General features: G+C 45.6%; 1 protein-coding gene across 1 annotated transcript in view; it reads left to right on the top strand.

The window, feature by feature from the left end:
* Positions 1 to 5521: 5521 nt before the first annotated feature.
* The window catches only part of GRHL1 (grainyhead like transcription factor 1), a 42022-nt gene continuing 24114 nt past the window's right edge, over positions 5522 to 23429 (top strand). The window contains exons 1-8 of the mRNA XM_017818071.1: positions 5522 to 5629; positions 9161 to 9347; positions 12386 to 12456; positions 13936 to 14326; positions 15129 to 15205; positions 16008 to 16164; positions 16641 to 16752; positions 17681 to 17775. Coding sequence (XP_017673560.1) covers positions 5610 to 5629; positions 9161 to 9347; positions 12386 to 12456; positions 13936 to 14326; positions 15129 to 15205; positions 16008 to 16164; positions 16641 to 16752; positions 17681 to 17775 — 1110 coding nt within the window. The 5' untranslated portion in view covers positions 5522 to 5609. The remainder of the gene's footprint in view (positions 5630 to 9160; positions 9348 to 12385; positions 12457 to 13935; positions 14327 to 15128; positions 15206 to 16007; positions 16165 to 16640; positions 16753 to 17680; positions 17776 to 23429) is intronic.

Here is a 23429-nt window from a genome sequence, read left to right as displayed (position 1 = left end):
TAAGAGTCAGGTTTAAAATAAAGGGTGTGCCCCAAAAATGCTTAATGTTAGTTCTATACAGTTTAATCAATCAACACTTACATTGGAGTAATGATGTTTAAGAAGCTATTGAGCCACGGGAGTGCCTTATCTTCAGTGTAGTTGAGCTCTCTTGGGACAGCTACTCTGGGTCCAGTTAATACAGCCCAAAGGAGGAGCCAAGCTGGTGGAACAGACAGCTGCCTGTGGATAGCTGAAGGGTGGGGTGATTGCACAGCACAGCACTTCCAACCACCTCTTCTATCCATTTTGAAATTAAAGCTCCTTTCCGTAACTATTTGCTGAAAGTTTTCTGCTGGTTATTTTTTTGTACTTACTCCTCTGGAAATGCTGAGTAAAGAGGGTCACCGTGTTTTGTTTCTTACTCTAAAACTTGAATGACAGATGGTTCTTAAGTATGTAGATAAAGGCAAGTGAAGTTTTTTAGACTAAACTTTTCAAACAGTATATATTGAGAAGACTTAATAATTAACTTAGACAGTAGCAAATCAGTTATTCTAAGACCTTTATGTATCTTCTAATGTGAATTTAGTTGTTTTGTTAGTTTGAATGTTATATTTTAACACAGTTTTTTCTGTCTTGAAGAGTACAAAAGTAAACTTGCTTTATGAATTCTCCTAAATAATGCAACCTTTCTGTTGTTTCAGTGGAGAAATATGACAGATGTCTCATTTTTTTTTAAAGTTATAGCCTTCAGTAGACCTTGTATTTTACCCTTTCTAGTCTTTCACTACCTCAGTATGTCTGCATTCTCAATACCAACTTAGTCTCGGTCAAATACATTTTTCTTTTTAAAGTTTTTACTGTTTTCCAGACATGAAGGAGAGGTGTTTGACTTTCCCCTTAACTTCTTACACAGAGTGAAGGCCCTGAACCTGATTTAACCAGAGAATGAGAATCAGCAGAGTCCAATGCCTGCAACCAATGCTAGTCTAATTTATTGGCCATAGTGAGTTGCATGGGCTTCACTGCAATTACATCTTTCCTAATCCATCTTTAGCACAAACCCTGAAACACAAATAGTGTTTAGAAGATTTGAGAGTTTCGTGCAGTATTGCAGGCCAGGCAATGAATATCATAACTTCTTGGAAAGCTCACAAGTTCCTTCCTTGAATGACTTTTCTCTCTTTATGAACAAAAAAGACTTTAGCTTGATCTGAATAAAAAATTGTTTCAGGATATTTGTGGTAAATTGTCAAGAGAATGCTTTTGCAGGGTCAGGAGCAAAAGAACCAGCACCCACAGGGCCTTTGGAACAGATAAAGTCTGAAAATGTTAAATCCCTGAATAAAGTGTCTGCCCTTAGTTCATCTGTCCTTTCCCCGTGTCAGTTTTATTCTGAAAAAGTCAGGATGACTGCGTAATGAGTCTCCTATTTTGATCCAAAATGAGATGGGCTTCCCAGCACATATTTCCTGGCTGAGCATGTTAGTGTGTGGATTGGTCAAAGCAGCGTCTCCTGCATGCAGGATGCTTTCTTTGCAGCATCTCCTCCACAGTTACTGGTTTTGTTGCTCCTCACATGTGAAGCTCCTTGGTTCCTGGCCAGATTAGATGAGGGAGAGCATAAAGGGGATGCCAAGAGTGGAAACAGGCATATGTGAAAGACCTTTCACTGCTGTTTCTGCTAGGATGTTGCTGAAACAGTGAACAAGAGTAAGAATTAGCAGACCAGGAGATATAACCTCAAGCTTGTGTCCTCACGTGAGGCTATTGCTGCCCTTGTACAACTGTTAATGGCAACATTTCCAGAGCCAGAACACACCTCCCCAGTCCTCAGCATCTGCACTCTGCCTCCAGCAGTACATCAGGTATTGTACCAGAGGAACGTGCTTGTATTTTCTTCTAAGTCTCACATGGCTGCTCTCTATTCTAGAAGCATTCTGTGCCTGCTCATAGACCACCCTGTTTCCCCAGCAGTGGCTGCAGCCCTTGCCATTGCGTCGTGGCAATGCCACTGAATGTGTTCAGTGCCTGTGTTGTGATCTTAGAGCTTGGTCTGGATGCTGGGATGCTTCTGTCATGCTGTGTCGGTATAAAATTGTAGCAAACCATTTTTATTTGCTCAACTGGGACCCGGGGCATTTGTAGCTCCTGACTGGGCAGCTGGCTGGTTTCTGTGCTGCGGAGCAAAGCGGATCAGGGCAGGGCACAGTGTGCAGTGAAGGACCTGCACATGCTGCTCTCTCGCTACACCAGTGTCAGCCCATGTGGCAAGACCAATGGACACAGCAGTATGCTTCCAACAGTGTCTACATTATCTTTAGAGATAAGTACAGAATCAAAAAGGGAATCTTTAAGGAATGTCTGCAAGATTGCATACAGGGATATGACTGAAGTGAAAAGCAAACTGTTCCATATTTCACACATTGTGCTTTCATTTATTTCTTCATCCTTCCCCCCACCCCTAGCTTTTCCATCTCTTTCCTACAAGGCATTTCCTGCTTCATTTTCTGCTGTCACTTGTCTATTCCTTTCCACTATGCCTGCTTTCACTTCAGTTTCTAGTGAGTTCAAGAAAACTCTGTCTGGGCTTTTCTTTTTTTTTTTTTCTTTTTTAAGCTCTTTGATGCCTTCAGGTTTATTCTGCAGGGATCAGCAATCAGCTTTGGGCTCACTTTTCCAGCTCTACCCTTAGCGACCACAGGCCTGTTGCAGAGAAGGAAAGCCTTCCTGGCATGGTGTGTAACGGAGGGTATAGAAGCTTTGCTGCTCTTTACAGCCAACTCTGAAGCCTGGCCCTTGTATCTTACGGGCTTAGATTAAGCAGAAAGTATCTTGTTTTGACTCTCTGGCACATTTTGTGAAATCAAAAATACTGCTACAAACCTGATGCAACTTGTTTGTTTATTACACAGGTGTGAATGACCAGTGCGCATAGATGGTAATTATCAGGTATGAGATTTTAAAACCATATTTGTTAAGTAAGTCATAACAGTAGCTAATTCTTGTCCAGAATAAATCCCAGTTTTTCTAGATGGCAATGTCAAAAGACAGTCTAGGAAGAGGGGCAAGCGTGAACGAGACAGTGCTCGGCCGGATGGCTTCCAATGCCGTACAATTACGGTGAGGTTCCTTACGTGTTTTTAGTGGAATTCGTTTAAAAGGAAATGAACGCGTGAAGAAGGGAAGGAGAATGCTGAAGGCAGGACAGAGGCAGAAGGAAAGGTAAAGGGAAGGACTTGAAAGGTGGAGAGGAGCAGTGCGATTGAGGTGAAAAGGCTGAGCGAGGGAAGAAGTTGTAGGGAACGCCAACCAGTGCAGAGCAAGGGGAGTCCTGCCAGAGCGCTGCCACACCAGGCTGGCAGGGCTTTATGCTCCAGCCAAAGCTCTGCTAAATCCCTTTGTGCTTCTTGCCTGATTTTACTTGGTGATGATGCAACCCAGTTAGTGACATCACATAAATACACCTACCAGTGGTGTTGCAGAGTCTAGATTGTGACCGGCAGATTAGTCAGTGGTGTCACAATCCAGTGTTTATATCATTGTCTCCTGAATGTGGAAGTGATTGCTATGGCGATAACCAAGTTTTCATCGGTGTATCAGGCTGTAAAGAAAAGCCATCCCTTTTGCAAAGGCAAACAGCTTTCAGTTACTTGGAATAAAATTATAGTAAACTCGAATTAAGTAGGAATACCAAGCGTGGCACATTACTAAGATTTTAGCAGTTTGGGTGCAATGTAAACATGTGACTGAACTCCAGCACATACTGCGTCTGGGTCACCTACGGCTACAGGGCAGTATTATATTTTATTGTTAATGAAAAGTTTGCACCCGTGCCAAAAAGCAGTGATTGTGTCTGCATATCCCAGAATTCTATGAACAGACGCAGGGAATGTGAGGACTGAATGACACCTGACAAAGTCAGCAGTCCTTCCCAGAGCTTGTGATTTGGAGCTAGTTTTGTAATTTGTTTTGGAAGCAAAGAGAGTTATACTTGTTTGGAAAAATGTAACTTTCTGACATCTTCATCAGATTATAGTATTTTTTTCATATGTGAGGACAGGTAAGAAATTTTTTTCTATGTAATCTTGAATTAGATTTTTTAAAACTGTTTAAAAATGTAGAATACCTTTTACTGGATGTCATAAAGAACAATTTACGTCAGTTCATTTCACTTTGTAGAGCGAGATCCTACTTCAGTAATGAATGATATTTATCTTTGTCATCCTAATGGCAATGTTTGCAGATCTAAACAAAGCATTTTGTTTCTAGAATGCTAGTTGTAATCCAGTCAGAGGATATTAAGCAACTTCCAGGATTAGACCCTTAGTTAAAGTTTGTTCTCTTCAGTTTCATATTTCCTTCGGTCGGCTGCTTGAATTGTCCTTCTGTAGTTTTGCATTGGAGTATATCCTGTACAAATAGGGAAGAGATTTTGACCTAGAAGGAGAGACCTCTTATTAGTGAGCATACTTTTAAATTACAGTAGCTATCAGAAGCATCTTGACATTTGATAGATAGCATCATTGCTGTATGGGTTTGATTCAACTTGTTACTTAAACAAGCAACCTCCCACCCTTATTTCTCAAGGAGAAGCTGAAGATCTTTCTGATTTAACTTCATGCATGCCACTTTGGATATATCTGGTGTGTTTGTGATGTCGCTGCTGGTGTTAAACTGGAGGATTTCAATGCATTTGCAGCAGTAACTGCATTGTAAACCTCCCTTTCTCCACAAAGCCAGGTTCATCTGTAAGGCACCAAACAACACATGGATCTACTGCCCTTCGGCAGATGCTGTAGTGCTTGTGCAAATGCACAGAATCACGGAATCAATCAGGTTGGAAAAGATCTCTGAGGTCATTGAGTCCAACCTATGACCAATCACCACCATGTCAACTAGACCATGGCACCGCGTCCAGTCTTTCCCTTTCCCACTGCCTCGTCCAGTCTTTCCCTGAACACCTCCAGGAACGGTGACTCCACCAACCTCCCTGGGCAGCCCCTTCCTGGGCAGCCCCTTCCAATGTCTAATCAGTCTTTCTATGAAGAAATGGCCCCAAACGTTCAATCTGAATCTCCCCTCGCGCAGATTAAGATATGCATTAAAGACAATTCATACAATTGTGTTTGGTTTAGATTTTCATAAAACTGGCTGTAGTACATGAAAAAAAAATAGTTATATGGGACGGGAGAGAGAGAGAAGGGAAACACATTTTTAGCACGAGAAAGAACCCAGAGTACTTCCCGCGTCCCCCAGCGCGAGCCCCAGTGCAGGGGCGGGTCCCGGGGGGTGACGGCCCCTCTCGGGCGGCGCCAGGGAACCCCCGGTCACCCCGTTCCTGGGGGTCTCTCCCGCCGCCCGTCCCGCTCCCTCGGCGCTGTCCCGGCCCCGCACGCGCGCCGGCCCCGCCCCCCCGCGCCCAGCCGCCCAATGCGGGCGCGGCGGCCCCGCCCCTCGGCCCGCAGCAGCCAATGGGGGACGCGGCGAGGCGCGCGGCCACCTGCGGCTGCGGGAGCACCTGAGCGGGCGAGAGCAGCCGACAAAAGCCGTGGGAGCGGCGGGTGCCCGGCGCTGCTCCTCCCGACCCGCCCGGCCAGTTCTGCCGCCCGCTGCCTCCGCCAGACATGACACAGGACTACGACAAGTGAGTGAGCCAGGCGGGGGAAGAACCACCGCGGCCGGTCCGACCGGTGCCGCCACCCCGCCGGGGGGCTGCGGCGAGAGGGGCTCGCCGCCCGGGGCCGGGCCGGGGGAGCCGCTCTGCCGGGGTCCGCCCCCCTCCGTCCTCTCTGCGGGGGAGTGACCGGAGGCTGCGGTGGGGCGGTGCGAAATGGCGGGGGGCGAAGGGGGGGCTGAGCCCCGAGGGGGGTCCTGCGGCGCCGCGGGGCCACCCCGGCGGCCACCCCGCCCCGCGGGGCGAGCGGCGAGGCCGGGCCGGCTTTGAAACCCGATCCCTGCAGCGAGGCGTGGGGCCGCCCCCCGCCCCGCGGGGCCGCGCCTTAAATGCGGGCGGCAGCGGCGGCGGCCGCGCCGTCCGGAGCAGCGGGCGCGGAGCAGCGCCGGGACCCCCCCTGTGCTGGGGCCGAGGGACCGGGCCGAGCCCCTGCGCCGCTGCCCGGCGGCCGCAGCGGCCCCCATGGACTTCTATGAGGCGCATCCCTCCGGCAAGGTGGACTTCGGCAGGTAAGGGGAGCTCCCGGCGGGCTCGGCTGCGGCGACCCCGGAGTAGCCGAAACTGGGTGCGGAAAGAGTTAAACTGAGCTCGAGGTGTGTGTGCTATAACTCCGTGGTGTTCAATGCGAGACGTCGCCTTCGAGCGGATCCCGGGCGGTGTTTAAAGATTCCAGCCTGTTCCTGCACTTGTCACCGTGTCCATCTGTAGACGGTGGCCGTGGACGCTTGAATGCCAGAAAGTGGGGTAACTCTGAACTGATTTGATTTGAAGAACCGATTATAAAATTGCTATACTTTGAATGGTTTGTGACTCAACGGACTCCTTTCCTAGGGAAAGCATAGGTTTTTACCAAAGTTTTTATTTCAGTATGCTACCCTATAAAGAGGACTCCAGTGCAGCAGCTCCCTAACTCGTCTCTGTGATTAGGATTTTTCATAGGTGTTCTTATTTCCAGTGACACTTAGTAGATAAGGCTGTAGCAATTTGGTTACGTGCACTTCGCTGTTCTGGCACGCAGGAGACGTGAAAGAAATCTTCAGTGCTGCCTCAGCATTAAAGGTGTGCGCTGAGCAGGAGCAGTTACAGCGCGGCTCAGGCTGGGCAGCCCTGAGCGTCGCCAGGTAAATTGCAGGGTGAGGGAGAAGAAGGCAGGATCCTGGATCAGCGAAGTAAGTAGGAATAGTTTCTGTGATCTGAACACAGAGTGTTGAGGGCTGGGGGATCCTCGCAGGCAAAGAGAGAGTATCTGCTTTTTGTAATATTTCTCTGTTCCCACTGCATTGACGTAGAAAATAAAATTCAGAAATTATTAAAACTGCAGTAGGAGACTTAATTCCAGCCTTTGCTGGACGCATCTACTACTTTGTGAGCAGATCCCCATGCCAGTTATCTTTTAAAACTTAGGAAAAGTATGTTTGCCTTCTCTTATTAATATATTCTTGTTTTCGTGAAAGAAGTTGTGTTTCTCCTAAAGGATTAAGTTCCTGCCAAACCCTGCACTTCTCCTGATAATTCTGCAAATAATTTTTTTCAGCATTGTTTGTAGCGGGGTGGGTTACCTGTATGGCAATGTGCATTATATTTGTGTGTTTCAGTGACAAAGAAATCACACAAAAATACGTAGGTTTTGCATTTGCTGTGTTTCTGATTAGTTGTTGTTTTAGTTCTCAGTATTTTTGGTTCTTTCTTGGTTCTCTCTTTGCATGTGTGTTGCTTTGCTGGAGGGAATCAGCTTAGTGCTGTGAGTTCTAGCAAGGCTCTTACCCCTTCAGCTTCACAGGGATGGATAAAGTGAACTGCATACAGGTTGCTTCCAGTTACTTTTTCTCTATGAGAGTGTAACTGGAGGATTTACCCATTTGCAATGGATATTGGAGGCTTCTTATATCACATTGTATAAGAATAGGAGTTTGTATCATGTCCCTGAAGAAAATTCTGCTTTGTCTTCTGCTGCTCCCCTGACTTTGATAGAAAGATGTCCTCAATACCAGAGGTATCTGCATTCTGTTGCGTACACAAATATGTGTGAAGACCTAAAGAAAGGGCTCAGTGCAAGAGCTTGTCTCCTTTGTCATCATTGTTTGCTTTTTGCCAACTATATAATACTGATTTATAGCCAGAAAGTGCTCTTACAAGTCCTGGAAACTCCCACTTGCTTTCAGTGTCTTCAGCTCAGCCAAGCTGTCCGATGGAAGCTCAGCAAGATGACTTGTGTAACTGATAAAGCATCGAACGCGTAATTTGCTTTGCAATCTTTTTGGTAGAAGGTGGTGATAAATGTAGGATACTGCTAAGCTGATTATAGTGATTAGGGTATTTCACAACTTTCTATTTCACAACTTTTTGTACATGTAGTATATTTCAGTCCCTGAATGCATCTGGGTAAATAGATGCAAAGAATGCTTATCTACCGTGTGATGGTGGTAGGGAACTGCTTTTTATGGGGTTAGTTGTTTTTAAATAATTATTTATTTATTTTAAACTATTAGCAGTTCATTAAAGATGACAAGTTTGGGATTATTTAAGAAAATAAAGAGGCCTCCCCTTCTCCCTCAACCAATCTACAGTAAATTAATATTACACTTGCACCAGAAAGAAAACTGAACTGGTTTAAAAGTCAAATTTAAACATTATCTTGAGCTGACTTGGAAGAAGAAGCATATATTTTACCAATAGAACAAAAAAAAATACTAAGTTGTCTGGGCTGGCAAGACAGCATTTTCTGCACATGTCCCACTTTTGCCTGTGGGCAGAAGGTCCAAGTTGTGTTGGAGTTTTCCTGTTCTCAACAGTCTCAAAATGTTCAGAGTAAAAATAATTTCTTTTTTATATATTGCAACATAAAGGGAATAACTCAGATTTTTTTCTTTTTTTTTTTTTCTTCACTTATCTGTTGAGGGTGTTTCAAACTGGTGTCATGGATTATTTCGATGGTAACCAGGCAGTAAATCTTTTGGTTTCTTGTCAGAGGAGAACACTTCCATGTTGATTTCAAGTCCCCTTGACCAGTTTCCCTGCATAGTCTGTAACTAATGAGTAGCTTCTAGGTGGTGTTTTTAGCTTAGACACTTGAAAGCGCTGGAGGAAAGAGATGTTTTGTTAATTCACATTTTCTAGTTCCACGTGGTAACTGAAACAGGTTGCATCTTGGCAGTATCACATAGGAGGCTTGGTAAGTGGTAGGCTAGTGTGTGTGTAATTCTTTCTGGGTTGGATTCAGAGCATGAGCAGGTCAGGTGCAGTCTTAAACGGCTTTACCTTTTTATATAGGCTGGTGTAATCCATCTGAGTTTGGTCAAATTAATCCTGATTTACACCGAGCATGAGTGAGATCAGAATTAGGTTTCTGGGCTTTTTGTGTTGACTAATCCTTGTAGTACACTGAATCAGAGTGTGAACCCTGTGAAACTGGGGCAGCTTATTTTGAAGAATTTACAGAATGTTTTTCATGTGTTCTAACAGGTGGCTTTTTTTATTTCTTCTTTTTTTTTATGATTCAAGTAAAAGACCCGTGTTGGTTCTTCAGAATGATTCTCTCTACTCTCAGAGACGTCCTTACACCAATGAAGATGAGGCCTGGAAAACCTTTCTTGAAAATCCCCTTACAGCAGCTACCAAAGCTATGATGAGCATCAATGGGGATGAAGACAGCGCGGCTGCCCTGGGACTGCTGTATGATTACTACAAGGTAGATTGGCGTGGGTACGCTCTGGCAGCCGGAGGAGCTCTTGTTCCACTTGTAGGAAAGGTGTCATTTGCTAGAGGATTTTACAGAATCTATGAATAGATCATGAGGACTTTAAACGATGTGGTTTTCAAAGGGAAAAAATTCCACATCTCTCTTTTCTGAAATGTGGTTTATTTTTAGCTCAGTAAAATAAGATCCCCTGGATCTTAATGTAAAGGTTTGGTAGCACTTTGCTGCTTTTCAGCTTCCACAGCACTTTCCTTGCTTCTTGACCCTGGGCTCTGCAGAAGGCAGTGAGTTATAGAAATAGTCATGAAGAATGACACTTTGGTACCGTATCCCTGTCTGAATGTAAATATACATGGAGAACGAAACTTCTTTTGCTCATGTGGTGGACCATTGGCTTTGGCTGGGGCTTTGTTGTGTTACCTTAGTCTCAGCTAATACTAAGCTATAACTACAGATTTTGGGTGGTGTGTGAGGCAGAAGTGTCCACCTGAAGGAGTTGCTATCTTCATCTCTCTAACCCTCAGTGAGCTTCAGCTGCTGTAATCTGTTAATCCTTTGGCCATTGTGGTTCTCTTCCCCAGTGTTCATGGTCTTCTTGGAGACATGTGCCTTCCTAGTTGCTCACAGCTGAATTAAGTGGTCAAACAGATTCTGGTCTGCATGGGGTGCATTTTGCTGAGCTTTCTTTCCTAAATACCAAAAGTATAAGCCAGGGTAGTTGTCTCCGGTCCGGGTCAGAAGAGACCAACAGGCATTTCCAGGCAGGGAGGGGTCCTGCTTGTGTTAAGACACCTGTGTTATGGTGGCCTGGCTTACTGGGTGGAGATGCCTGTTTTTTCTTTGCTGAGCGTGCAGGAGTCTGACTTGGCTCTTGTGCCTGGCATTTTGGTTAGTGCTTTCAGCAGTAGTGAGTGGAGTTGCCAGCCTCAATGTGTTCTTCAAGCACAAGGAGAGGTTGCCTGGTGCAGACAAAATCCTTGCCTGCCCTTTTTAAAAGTTGAACACATCTTATGTATCAAAATATTCTTGTAATGCTTAATATGGAGATTAACGCTACACACACACACACACGACAGAATGCCACAGACTCACTGATGTGGATGTTATTCAGCTAGTTTTGTGAGAAAACTGGCTTTCTGCTTTGTGCCTGTGCTTGCTATGCTTTTGGGGGGGAAAAAAAACAGAAGAAACAACAACATGCTTTCACTGGAACAATTTTAATCCACAAAATCAATTTTGATCTGTAAACCTGTAGATTACAAAAGGAACGTTGATGTTGATCCTTCATGCTCAGCAAAGCAGAAGAGATTTGCTGTACATAAATGCCTAATTCAGGGTTTCCTCTTATGTTTGGGTATCAGTGGGTGTACAGAAAAAAATCAGTGGAAGAACAGGTATGCTGCACACCTGGGTGAAGCAAAATAGTTAGAGGTTGAAAGATTTATTGTGGGCTGTTATGGAGTAATGTTGGAGAGATGATGTCTAGGCAGTTCTAGTACGCCCCCTCTGCAATATTAAAGGCAGCTGATGAGATCACTTTTGTATTAAAAAAAACCCCAAATCAGCAAAACTAAACAACTTTCATTTCCTTCCATTTGACTACTGGGCTACCTTGATTGCTCAACTGTGGTTAATAAGGCCTTATAGGCAACAAATTTTGAGAGAAATCTATCATTTGGGAGCACTGGCCAAATGCAGCTTGAAAGACCCTTGTTTTTCAGACTAGATAGTGCTGGTCTCCCAGCAGTCTCCAGCTAGATATTCTCCAAATTTTGCTGGTTACCATAGAAAATCTAAGAATTCTGGTGTTATTGGAGATTCATGGTTATGTAGAAGAATGAGGACTTAGTTTTCACTTGGGGGCTGTTTAAAATAGTATGCTGTTCACGCAGGTATTCCATCAGCCTTTGAGTTAGCACTAAAGTGGTAATTCTCCATGCTGGACCCAAGCTAGCAAACAGAGGCAGGATCTGAACAGGCTTTAGCAAAGGAGAGTGCTGGGAGTTCACTTGTCCATACACCAGAAGGTGTTTGCTTTCCTTGTTCAGGAGGCGTGTTGAGGGTGGCAAAAGTCCTGGGCCCTACGTGTGGGTTGGCAGGGGAGCTTGTGTGGACTTGCTGTGTGGCTGAGGGGACCTGAGCACCACGGGCTTGTGCCAGTGGTTGCAAGAGCTGTTTGGGTTGCTGAGGCACTGGCTGTGTGCTCCGTGCAAGAAACTGAGCCACCACAGCTCCAAGAGTTCACGGTCTGTGTGCCTTGGCCTTGCAGGGCAGTCGGGAAAATGGGTGTGCATATGTATGGATGAGGTTACTTGTGTGATCGGTGTTTGTGTTTTCAGGGCAAATCGTGTCTATGGCATAAAATATGAGGAGCAGTATTGAGCTGTCTTAAATCCAGAGAACTGGTTGTTACTTTTTGTTTATAAAATATTTAGTATAGCTTGGGCCAGTGTGTTGTGTGTGACCATGTACAAATATGAGCTGTAACATCTCAATATGCTTATTGGACCTGGTCCTCCACAAATCCCCTGGTGTCCAAGAAGAAAGGAGAGCCTCAAGTGGTCTTAGCAGGATGGCCTAGAGAGCATGTGTTCCTGGGGAAGTGGCTATGGAGCAGTGTCCTTTCACAAGCTTTGAGTTCATCCAGCAAACTGAACTCTGCCAGCCTGCAGAGGAGTAAACCTGCACTGCCAGCACAAACCTTGGGAAATCTCCTGGTCCTGCTCACCCTGGTGCTGATGCTCCAGCCAAGGATGGATGGCTTTCTGCACTGGTTTTCCCACCACCTGGTGCTGACAGGAGCCCAGGCTGACACAGCTGACCAAGTCAGATGCAAGGGGATCCGTGGGGCGTCTCCTGGGATGGGCCTGGCATCCCCAAACCCTGCGAATACTGGTCAAGCGGTAATGTTAATAATGACTGGCCATCAGAGAGTAACACTTTCATAATTTGACCAAAAGGCTCTGTTTTAAGGAGGTATTTTTTTTTTAATGGAAGAATTGAATTATAATATGTCTTAAATTTCCCAGGTTCCAAGGGAGAGGAGATCTTCAACAGCTAAAACAGAGGTAGAACATCCTGAACAAGATCATAGCAAAAGGTATTATTTTTTTATTATTGCTTCTCTGCTTAACTCCCTTCCCTCCTAGACCACCAAAGCTGCTGAAAGAAAGTAACTTGCTGCACTATTGTGTTGTGCTGGAAGAGACAGATTGTTTGCTTTTACTCTGTGCCTCAAATTCCTGTGTTGTCTCAGGAACAGGATGGGGATTGGAGAACAGTGTGGAGAGCTGAGGCTCAAACTGCTTCTTGTTGCCATCCATCTGCTTTTTGTGTCCTAGTGTCACACAGTCAGCATAGCAGAAGCTGCTCTCTCTAACATTAGACACAGTCTGGTAGCACAGGCACCCCTTCCCCAGGCTGTGGAGGTCGCTGGTGACTTTTATTTTTGCATGAGGTTACTTCAGTTACTCTCTGCAGCTGTTGCTTTTGGGTACCAGCAGCATTGCTGTTTCATGCATTGGGCTAGTAGGGAAGGACTTCAAAGTGCTTGTAGTTTAGTTGTGGGTTGGTATTGCTTGGACTTCCTTTGTATCCTCTGGAACTCCTTTCTTTCTTCCCCTTCCTGCCCTCCCTCTCAAGCAGAAGATGATATTAAGTGAATATTACCAATGTGAGATTCACTCAAGCCAGGCTTCCACTTCTACCATCCTCTTTTTTTGGACAGATTAGAATGCTTTAAGGACCCGAGGTGAGGTTTTGTGATCTGGCTGAGCTGATTGAATACCCTGTTGTTTAGAGGAGCAATCTGGTTCCCACTGCTCCCCTCATACCAGCTCTGGTCTTACACTGACCCATCACCAAACAGGGAAAAAAAGGTGGCTTGTTCCAGCAGAACAAGCTGAACTGGTTCATCAGGGAGGCAGGGGAGCATCAGAATTGGTGCAAGGGAGCGGGCAGGACCACTCCAGGGAGAAAGGGAGGGCAGGCTGAGTTAGTGGCTACTAGCTGTGAGGTCAGCTCAACCACAGATCTCAGTGTTGTCCTGGCAGAAATGAGTGTGGTGGGGTGGAGAGCGGCAAGTTATGCAAACCACTCCCAGGAGTCTCAGTGTGGATTTTCCTGGGGGTTTGTGCATGAGAGGGGTGTAATTTCCCTATTAGTGCTTCTCGAGTGGTGCGCAGTCCTGGGGCAGAGAAGCAGCAACCTTGCTCTCAGTCCTTCTCTGTCTGCCAAAGAGCAGTTCCATGGAGCCTTGTGTGCCAATGTGTGGTGGGACGGGCCTCGAAGCACTTAGTTTTGGACTGCTGTTTTCCAAGCAGTGAGGATCTGGGCTGTGAACCCTCACCCTTTGCTCCAGGGTAATTCATCTCCAAGGTGGGCTGGTTAGCAGTGGGTGAGGTGTTTTTGGTTTTTCATGTGTTTATCAGCTTTTCAGATTAGGATTGAGCTGTTCTGCACAAGCAGGAGAGTTGGTGTCAGATATCCTTGTCTAAAAGGCCGAGAAGTATTTCTAGCTCTTGTTTAATGAGAAAATAAGGTGTATAACTTATGCATGATTTCTTTTTGCCCTTTTTAGGAACAGCATCCCAAATGTGACAGAACAGTCACTCATTTCTGCTGGAGAAAACAGAGTCCAGGTTCTGAAAAATGTGCCTTTCAATATTGTCCTTCCGCACACGCCCCAGATGGGCATGGACAAGCGAGGCCACCTCACAACCCCTGACACAACAGTCACCGTTTCAATTGCCACGATGCCCACCCATTCCATCAAAACGGAGACGCAGCCCCATGGCTTTGCCGTGGGCATCCCACCGAGTGTCTATCACCCCGAACCCCCTGAGCGAGTGGTGGTCTTCGACAGGAACCTCAATCCTGACCAGTTCAGTTCCAGCACCCAGCCCCAAAACTCCCAGAGGCGAACACCAGACTCCACCTTCTCGGAGACTTTCAAGGAGGGCGTGCAAGAGGTACCAAGAGAGGCAGTTGCCCTGTGTATGTCTGTGTGTGTGTGCCTGCACGTGTCTTGATCTGGATGGAGAGATCCAGTTCCACCTTTAACTGTTCTTGTTACATGAATCAGAAATCTGCCCAGTGGTTTAGGAATAGAAGACTTTCTCAGAAAGGTGCATAAGTATAACTTAAAACCTTCACGACGTGAAATTATTATCAAAAGCAAATGACAAATCTTACCAGTGACAGAGGCTTTGGCTTGCATACTGTGGAAATGGTTATCTCGATCCACAGCACTGAGCCAGGTTTTGCAAGAGTTTAGCACTCCGTGGTGCCTTTGCAGGTACCAAACTGAAGTGACTATGTCTGTAAGCTTCCTTACTGCCAGTTTCTAGGTGTGGTGTGTATCAGTGGAAAACAGTTGGATTATGTAGGGGCCTTGAGTGAGAGTTAAACCTGGCTGAAAATCTGTGGGGTTTGTTTTATGGTACCAACCGAAAACAACAGTAGTGTTGTTTGATTTTTAAGCCAAACCTTAAAGAGCTATGTAGCTATGCCCTTTCTTTGAGATTTGGGAAAGCTTTAAAATGTTGCCCTAAGCTGACTCAGAAGGCTTGTCAGATGTTGTTCTTAGATGACACCCAGAAGTTTTGGATTAAAACACTGCTCAAGTGTCCTGTTTGTACAGACCAAAAATCAGTTGTTATCTGATGATCAATTTGCTTGCCAGAAGTTCTGTGGTAGTGAGTATCAGTTTAATCTTGACTTTTCTTGTTGCTGTTGTGTTAATTGTTGTGTTTTGTTTTGTGTCTACCCCAGGTTTTCTTTCCTACCGAACTGAATCTGCGAATGGCCAACATGAATTCAGAAGATTATGTTTTTGACAGCATTTCTGGGTAATGCTTTAAGGCCCCCATTTGGCCGTATCTTCCCATTCTCTTACAGTTGTCCACAAGCAAACAGTACAGCTCATGCCATTCTGCACTAAGTCTGTTAGATAATGGAGGTGCTGTGGATCTCAAAACCACAACAGTGTCTGCTCATTTGAATTTCACAGCTGAAAATCCTACCTTTGTCTTTAAAGAAAACTACTTTCAGGAAAACTACTTGCAGGGTTGGAAATACACCCAGCTTCGGTCACTGACCTTGCACCAGCACCCTGTCCGCTGGGAAGGTGCAGTGCTGTCTGTCAGCTTTTTGGTGGTCTGGGAGTTTGCTTCCAGCTGTGTCCCTCTCCCTGGTCAGCTTGTCTTATTCTCTCTCTGCTGGAAATCTACAGCAGAAATAGGAACTCATCTGAATTCCAAGGAAGAGGAGCAAATTAGTTATTTGATTAGTTGCAGTTGACCAAGAGGGCCATGGCCACTGAATAGCTTATTAGCTTGTGAATTTAATTAAATTGCTAATAGATACTTTTCTGTTCTGTGAAAGCAGCTTGCTGCTCTCAGCCTGAATAGGGACCTTCCAGTCTTGCCTGCTGATGTGTCTTGGGATTTAGCTTGCCAAGAACTTCTCTTAAATGTTCATTCATGAAGGAAATGGTTGAAAAAGGGGCTCATCCTGTTTTCCAACTTCCTTACCTGTTGATGGCTTAGTGAGTCAACTAACGACTTTGGAATTTCTCCAAATTAAATGTGGAATGTTTAGTCGGCTTTCCAGGAAAATGCCTTAGCAATCACTACCCTCTTTGCTCTATAGGAATAACTTCGAATACACTCTGGAAGCCTCCAAGTCCCTCCGACAGAAGCCTGGGGACAGCACAATGACCTACTTGAACAAAGGTCAATTTTACCCCATCACGCTGAAAGAAGTCAGCAGCAGTGAAGGAATCCATCACCCCATCAGTAAAGTCCGAGTGAGTGGCAGCTTTTGTGGTTTCTTGGGAAAGAGGGTGTGTACAGTGGTAGCCTTAAACTCTCCCAAAGTGCAGTAATCTAAACTAGAGCATCAGCACTAAGGCCAACTTACCCGCGCTCTTACGTCAACGTTCGTTCCTTTGCTGTCCACCTACTTCCACACCAGCCCATCCTGGCTCAGTCTGTTAAGAAGTGGTGTCAGCACTTGTGTAAAGGTGATGCAACACCTGGAATGAGATCCTTGAATTCTAGTTAGGAGAGCAGCTCTGCTCTGTTTATGACCCAGAAAGTGATGCTGTCTGCCTTCCAGTTTGGCAGCAGTGTGGCAGGTACACTGTGATGCCTGAAGTGGGAAAGCCTAAAGCAGAAAACCTGGTACCAGTGAGAACTTCCAAAACAAATGTACTCTCTGGCCTTTTATCTTTCACATTTTTGTTATTTATTTTTTTTAATCTTTCTCTCCCTCTCCTTTCAGAGTGTCATTATGGTCGTGTTTGCTGAAGACAAAACAAGGGAAGATCAGCTCAGGCACTGGAAATACTGGCACTCAAGACAGCACACGGCCAAACAAAGATGCATTGACATAGGTAAGGAACACTCTCATTGCTGATGTCAAACTTCATGCCTAATTCCTTGGCAAGGTTTGGTTTTCTGCTAAAGCTTTGTTATTTTAAGGAACACTCTCTGCTATCCATGGGTTTGCTGAAAGCCCAGAGAGAGCTTATGATTGCTTAGAGCTAATGCAGTTTTTAGGACTCCTTAAAGAAGCTGATCTTTGGAGGATTTTGGTTGGTGGTCTTTAGACGTTTGCATTAGGAGATCTAACACCCTCTTTCAAACAACAGTTGCTTTGGCGTATCCTGGTGCTTGCAGCTAAATTGCAGCTTGTAGTCTCAGTGTCTGTCCTAAATATTGTATTTCTTCAAAGGACAAGATCCTCATAGAAGTACCTCAACACTAATGATCCTCCTTCCCACAACTTTGCTCACAACTGGTCTTTGGTACATGTGAAAAAAGAAAACACTGCAAATTTCCACTTGCCTCCAGACAAGACTGAGGCTGGCTGACTTCCAGCCTTCTCTGGCTGAAGGCTGGGTTGTACTCGTAGTCCCTTCCTTCTGTGAATCAAAGCAGGGATTAATCACCTGGCACTTAAAGCAGACGCGCATGCAAATCTTTGTTTGTTATTGAAGGAGTTTATTGAGAGCTTTATGTCCTTGCTGTGCAGGGTAGAGTTTCCTGCACATAGCAGGTTATGGCACAGAACACCTGATATTTGGGATATCTTCCTTTCTCACTGGAGTTTAGAATTTCTACAAGTCCCATTTTCCTCCTTCCTCATGTTTGTTGGGGTTGCTTTGTACAAGAACCATTTCCGGGCTTTTTAATGATCCATTCCTAAGTACAGTTCGGCTTCCTTTGCTGAAGAGTTGCAGTTTCTGGCTGCTTTGTGTGATTAAGGACTTCACATAGTATCTCTTCTTCCTCTCCCTCATGAATCCTTCTTTCTAACAGCTGACTACAAGGAGAGCTTTAACACCATCAGTAACATCGAGGAGATTGCTTACAATGCCATATCCTTCACTTGGGACATCAACGAGGAAGCGAAGGTATGTGACCACGATTATATTTCCTGTCCTTTTAGCAGATTCAGGGGCTGGGGGAGGGGAAGGGTGTGTGGCCTACCTGATGATTAGCATGTAACAAGTTTGTTTACGCTCTTACATTAGGCAAAACCTTCTGGCTATTTCTTAAGAGGGTTTGGATGTGCAACTGGGAGAGCTTTGCAACTGCTTTAAGGTTCTTGGCAGAAGTGCCTGCCTGACAGACAAGTACTGACAGAAGGAAGCACTGAGCGTTTCCAGAGCTGATGAAGTGGTGCGGGAGGTGTGATGGAGCATAGCTGGGCTTGGCAGTGAGCACAGCCTCCTGAAGGATCCCTGTGGGAGGCAGGGGGCAGCTTCTGAGGGAGTTAAGGCTGTAGCAATGGGCTTGCCTTCAGCAGAAGAGGGAGTAGCAGCTGCCTCTGAGCTCCCAAAGCATGTGTTGCTTAAACCACAGATCCCAACACCCAGTGACCTATTTCAAAGTAGAGCAGCCTCCTGGTGAACCCTGGTTTGATCTTTTCTCAGAACTGTGGGCACTATGGAAGGTGTGTAAGTAGGGGCAACATCCCTAGCTAGTAGCTAACTGCAGCTGTTTGAGCCACTCCAGCTTTTGGAAAAGGCCTGTATATCTTCACGTACAAGGACAGCAGGTCAGGGAGACGAGTTAACTCAGTTCTAAAGGCATTTCCCACCAGTTTGTTGCTGGAGTCAAAGAGCAGAAGTTTTCTTTGGAGAGTTTCATTACTGCTTGGATTTTCATGAAAAATTGGGAATGGTTCTCCTTCAATTTTTGGAGACTGGCTGTTCCCTTGCTAGTATGTTATGTGCTAGTCACCAGCATCATGGGGAAAACTACTGGTGGCTGCAGAGTGCCATATCTAGGAAGAGCCTGGCTTGGAGGACATGGGAACTCTCAGTAGAGAACACAGGTCCTTCTCTGGAGCTGTGTGTGCCAATGTGCTCTGCAGGAGGAACAAAGGCTGGTGTCACTGCACAGAGCTCACTCTCACCCATGAGCTTTGCTCTGTGCTACACAGTAACTCTGGAGAAAAGGTTGTATGGGGAGTGCTGTTGGGTTTCAGCTCTGTGGGAGACGTTTAGGATGCTTGGCAGGCAGCATCCATGAGGAGCTGTGTGTGCTGCTGCTGAAAGTGCTGCCTTGCACCATGTGTGACATTGCTTGTGAAGCTGGCGTTGAGTGCCAGGCTTCCCTGTTCACCAGGTTTGGCTTCAGTCAGTTGAGAGGGCTGGCAGGGAGGGCCTTACCTGCTGGAGAATGCTAAAAGGCTGACATGATTTCTGAAACATGAAGCACTTCACTATGTGAACAAGCAGATGATACTTCAGAATGGCAGTCAAAAGGAGTCAGTAAATATTCCCAAAGTGTTATCCTGCTGCCACAACCAGTCAGACATTTAACAAACCTGGGTAGTCAGTGTCTATAAGATACACAAAGGCTTAGGATTTGCACACAGGGGTGGATCGTGGAGACAGAGCAATTCAAATCCTCGGGGAGATGGAAGCACTTTCTGCAGCTGCCTCTCTACTGGCTGAGCCATTCTGCAGCAGTAGGGGTGGGTCACTAACCCAGGAGCAGGGCTTAGAGATGGTGCTGAGAACCCTGTGGCTGCCCCAAGGAAGGCCATCCCTTCCTACCAGGTAGTTATTGCCCAGTCACTCTACAGACTCCTGAATGAGTAGCTTCAGTCTATGATATAGCATCTTGTAAAGTTCTAAGGATCCTCATGGTGATACTTCATCTCAGGACTGAACTTCATGGGATGAAGTTGTGGGGGGGTGGTGTGAGACAGACTGGTTTGGTAGCTAGAGAGACAAATTTTCTTCCAGATTCACAATCTTAGTGTGTGAGATCCATATACTGTGAGTACTGGTTTGTATGAACCTGCAGAGGGGACTGTTGATACCAAATGTGCAAGCCTTGGCTCCTGGTATCAGAATCATATTAAGACAAAAATAGTCTTGACTTCAGTGTTTAAAGAATTGCCATTTTTAGCAAGTGCTCTGTGTGTTTAAGTGTCTGTTTAACTTCAGTATTTTCCCTGAGTGGATGTGTTTTGTCAATGGTTGAATTTCTCACCAGTAGAGCTGCAATTCTTTCTCAACTTCTGTGATCTTATCAGGAGATGTCTGAGCCAATTTCAACAATTTTTATTGCATGGTTCATTTACCTTGCATGCTCTTGCTCTCTCCTTTCCCTCCCCCGCTGCCCCCCCCAGCAGTAGTCTAAAAGTGTATGAAGAGCAAGGATTAGACAGAGCTGAGTTTCTAATGCTGCAGAAAGTCCTTCGCAGTAATAAATAGTGTATTATGTTTAATAACAGCAGAAGTACTGCATAGATGGTATGTTTAACCAGCCAGCAAGCCTTTGATTATTAGAAATTTGCTTCCTGAGCCTTGGAGTTACCTGGACCAGAGCCAGGTGATTCTTCTGGGCTTGCTGCTTCTCCTGTTTCCTTCTCTTGGTTTTGCTTCCAGTTTGCTGTGGGAATGATTTGATCCCAGTGTCAAGCAGCATTGCAGCAGTGTCAAGTGGGAGGTGATGAGGCTCTGTGTCTGGGATTTCTGATGTAGTTATTCATTTAAGCACCCAGGACTCTGGATGTGTGTCATATTTAATGTAGAAGTAGCATATTATCACAAGGAGTTGCTCCTAGCAGGTCTGGGACCAAGTTCTTGCCTTCTTGTGGGCATGTGCAGGGATATTGCACCTCTGCCACTGTGTCTGTTCAGGAGGGTGTCACCTGCCAGACAGAGTGCTTTGCTGGTCTCCTTAGGGCGCTATGGGGATTTAGTAAACTACACCTTTCTGGTGAAGAAACGCTCCTTTCACACAGTGAGTCATGTGCTTCCTCTGTAGCAAGGCAAATGTGTGGATTTTGCAGCTGTGGAGTTGTGGGATGGAAAAAAGAAGTTTAAGATGCCCTTAGCAACAAGTATTTCCCATTTCCCAGTTGCATTGTGCTGGTAGAGCTGAGAGCAAGGCCAGGGCTTTGGTTACTGGATGCATCGGACATGCCTGGCTCTGCATGGATGGGATTGTCATACAGCTGTGTTGTTGTGCTGTTTTGTGAGCCTGTGGGTGTAGGAACCAGGAGGATTTCATGCATGACAGATGCTTCCCACCCTGGAACCCAGACCGTATCCATAAATTTCAGAGCAAATTTGCTTCTCTGGCAGCTCCCCTCTGCCCTCTTCTGTTATTTTGGGACATCACAGGATCTGCTGGAAGCAGCCGCTTCATAGAAGAGGCTGGGTTAAGTATTCTCTGACCTTTGCAAGAGTGTATTCAAGCTGGAAAAGGGCCCAGGATCCAAAGGCTCCTTGCTCTGAGACAGTGAAGGGAGCTGAGGGTGGGGGGAGGAAGGCCAGGCTTCCAGAGGAAAAGGCAAACTGCCCTGAAGTGGTGCTATTGAGATTAAAAGGAGAATGCAGTCACAGTTAGAAAGATTGTCAGGAAACACTGTGGAGTGATGAAGTGGTAATTCAGATGGGCTTTCAGGTGTCTGTGTTAGGGGTGAGGTCTGATCTCATCACCTCACAGACCAGGGAAGGGGAATAATTGGATGAGGAGACAATCATGCTTTGCGAGAAGGAAAGGGAAGAGGGTGAACTGGAAAATTAATAATGTTAGATGAACTGGTAAGTTGTTGAATGGGATATTTAAGAAGCAAGTGTAGCTGCTCAGTCAGGAGCCATCCTGCTTGGGTGGAAGTGCGATTCGATGAGTCTGACAAAGATGTGTAGCTGATACTCACTTGCACGCAACAGGTAGCGCTGGAGTTACCCTGAGGCTTGTGGAGACTTCAAACAGCTTCCCACCCCATCCTGGGTGTCTGCCGGGTTGGGCAGACAGTCGAGGTGGGGTTCTTCTCCTGCAAAGAAGCTTTTAGATGTCTGAGTATATACTCGTCATCTTTCACATCTATGACTTCATTAGGGACAGGGTGTCTAGAGCTGGGATGGAGCTTTCTCTGGAGGTGCCTGCCCCTTGTTGACTAAGCAGGCTTGGCCATCTTTAAAATGGGGATTTTAAAGGTAGAGAAGAGAAATAGTGTCCTTGCAACCCTTTTTGTGTCTTTGACCTCTGTATGTCAATTAGGAGAAGCGTTTATAGATTCAGATCATGAGGTTTTGAAATTGGGAGCCATCTCTTCCCAGGTACAACACACCTGGTTCCCCATTACAGGTCTTTCAATGAAAATTGCCATTATGTGCATGGTTAAATGCACATTTCATGCTGCTCTTCATACTGTTGGCTGTTGTTCTGTTACCTCTATTGTGTTACCCGTTAGGCTGCGAAGCAAATTCTCTGTCCCTTAACTCTGGCCTGGGGACATGGCCTGCTCTCAGGTCAGCGGCAGTTGAACAATCTGGACAGATTGGTTTACCCAGGGTTAACTGGCTTTGTTGGATCCTGCTTTGCCCAAATCTTGTCTGAGCTCCTGCCCTGTGGAGCAGGAGGGTTGGGGCCTCCTGTCTGAACAGAGCGAGTTGTGTGCATGGTGATTGCGAGATCCTCCTTGCCCTGTTTTTGTAGCTCTAGCAGTGCAAAGCCCCTGCTGTTGTGCTGGGGCACCCCTTCAGTGCTTCCCAATGGGTTTCTTCTGAAACACAGCATTGCTTCCAGCAGCTGCCAGAGAAGGGCCCCTTGGAGGTCTTCTGTCTGGCTTGCTTAAGGCTAGATGCTGGGACTGTAGCCAAAAATGATGTCACTGCACATTAAGGGTTCTATTGTCCTCCTACTCTTTCCCTCCAAAAAAAAGGCATTGTAAGCCAGATGCTCCATGTGAAAAGACCCTTTCTACTAAGAAGGGTGTTAATGTAACAAGCATTTTGAGCTGGAGAATATCATGGTAGAGCTTTTTGCTGCCTTTTCACAAATGGAAGGTGCTGTATTATCTCTTAAGTGATGCCCTGAATGACAGAGCAATTAATCAATGCTTCTTTTTTTTGTCTAGGAAGAGTTGAATCGTCCTATATTACAGTAATTTGCGTCTGATTTGGGATGGCTTTTCGAAATAGCAAATTGGGCAATGAGGGTGGTCTTCTTGGCATATCCTCTCTTGTCTTGGTAGGATTTTTTTGTTCAGATGAGCTCAATTTTTGGAGAGGGTGGATCTCTTGCTACAACTTGAAGTGAGGCTGGGCTGTACGCTGATTTATTTTAAGAGTTTATTCTAGCGTAATCCTCTCTTGGTGTTCACTGTAGGAAGAATTTCAACTTTTTTGACTGATGAATGTTGCATACATTTATATGGATGCCATTGTAATGAAGCAGCAGTCATATGCCTCATTAAAGAAGGTGTTGCCACCTTCAGCAGCATTGAGGAGGTACAGGTTTGGCTAGTTGGAAATGAAACTATGAAATGTGATGAGTCAAACATACTTAAAGGGAAGAGATTGGTGTGAAGCCAAGGCTGCAGACCACAAATACTTTGAGGCACAAGTACACACAGCCTTTGGAGCAGTGACATAGGAAAGTCATAGCAAGTATTGCTTACCTGCCTCTTAGAACAGACTTCTCCCTGCTCGATCATGGATTTTCTGAAAAACAGGCATATGCTGCCCTTGATTTTAAGCATTGTCAGCTAGAACCAAGTTTTCAACTCACTGTATTTCTTTCAAACTTGGTGTCC

Source organism: Lepidothrix coronata, unplaced genomic scaffold (genome assembly GCF_001604755.1).
Source record: "Lepidothrix coronata isolate B3197 unplaced genomic scaffold, Lepidothrix_coronata-1.0 Scaffold65, whole genome shotgun sequence".
NCBI lineage: Eukaryota > Metazoa > Chordata > Aves > Passeriformes > Pipridae > Lepidothrix > Lepidothrix coronata.
This window is presented reverse-complemented; position numbering and strand designations above follow the sequence as displayed.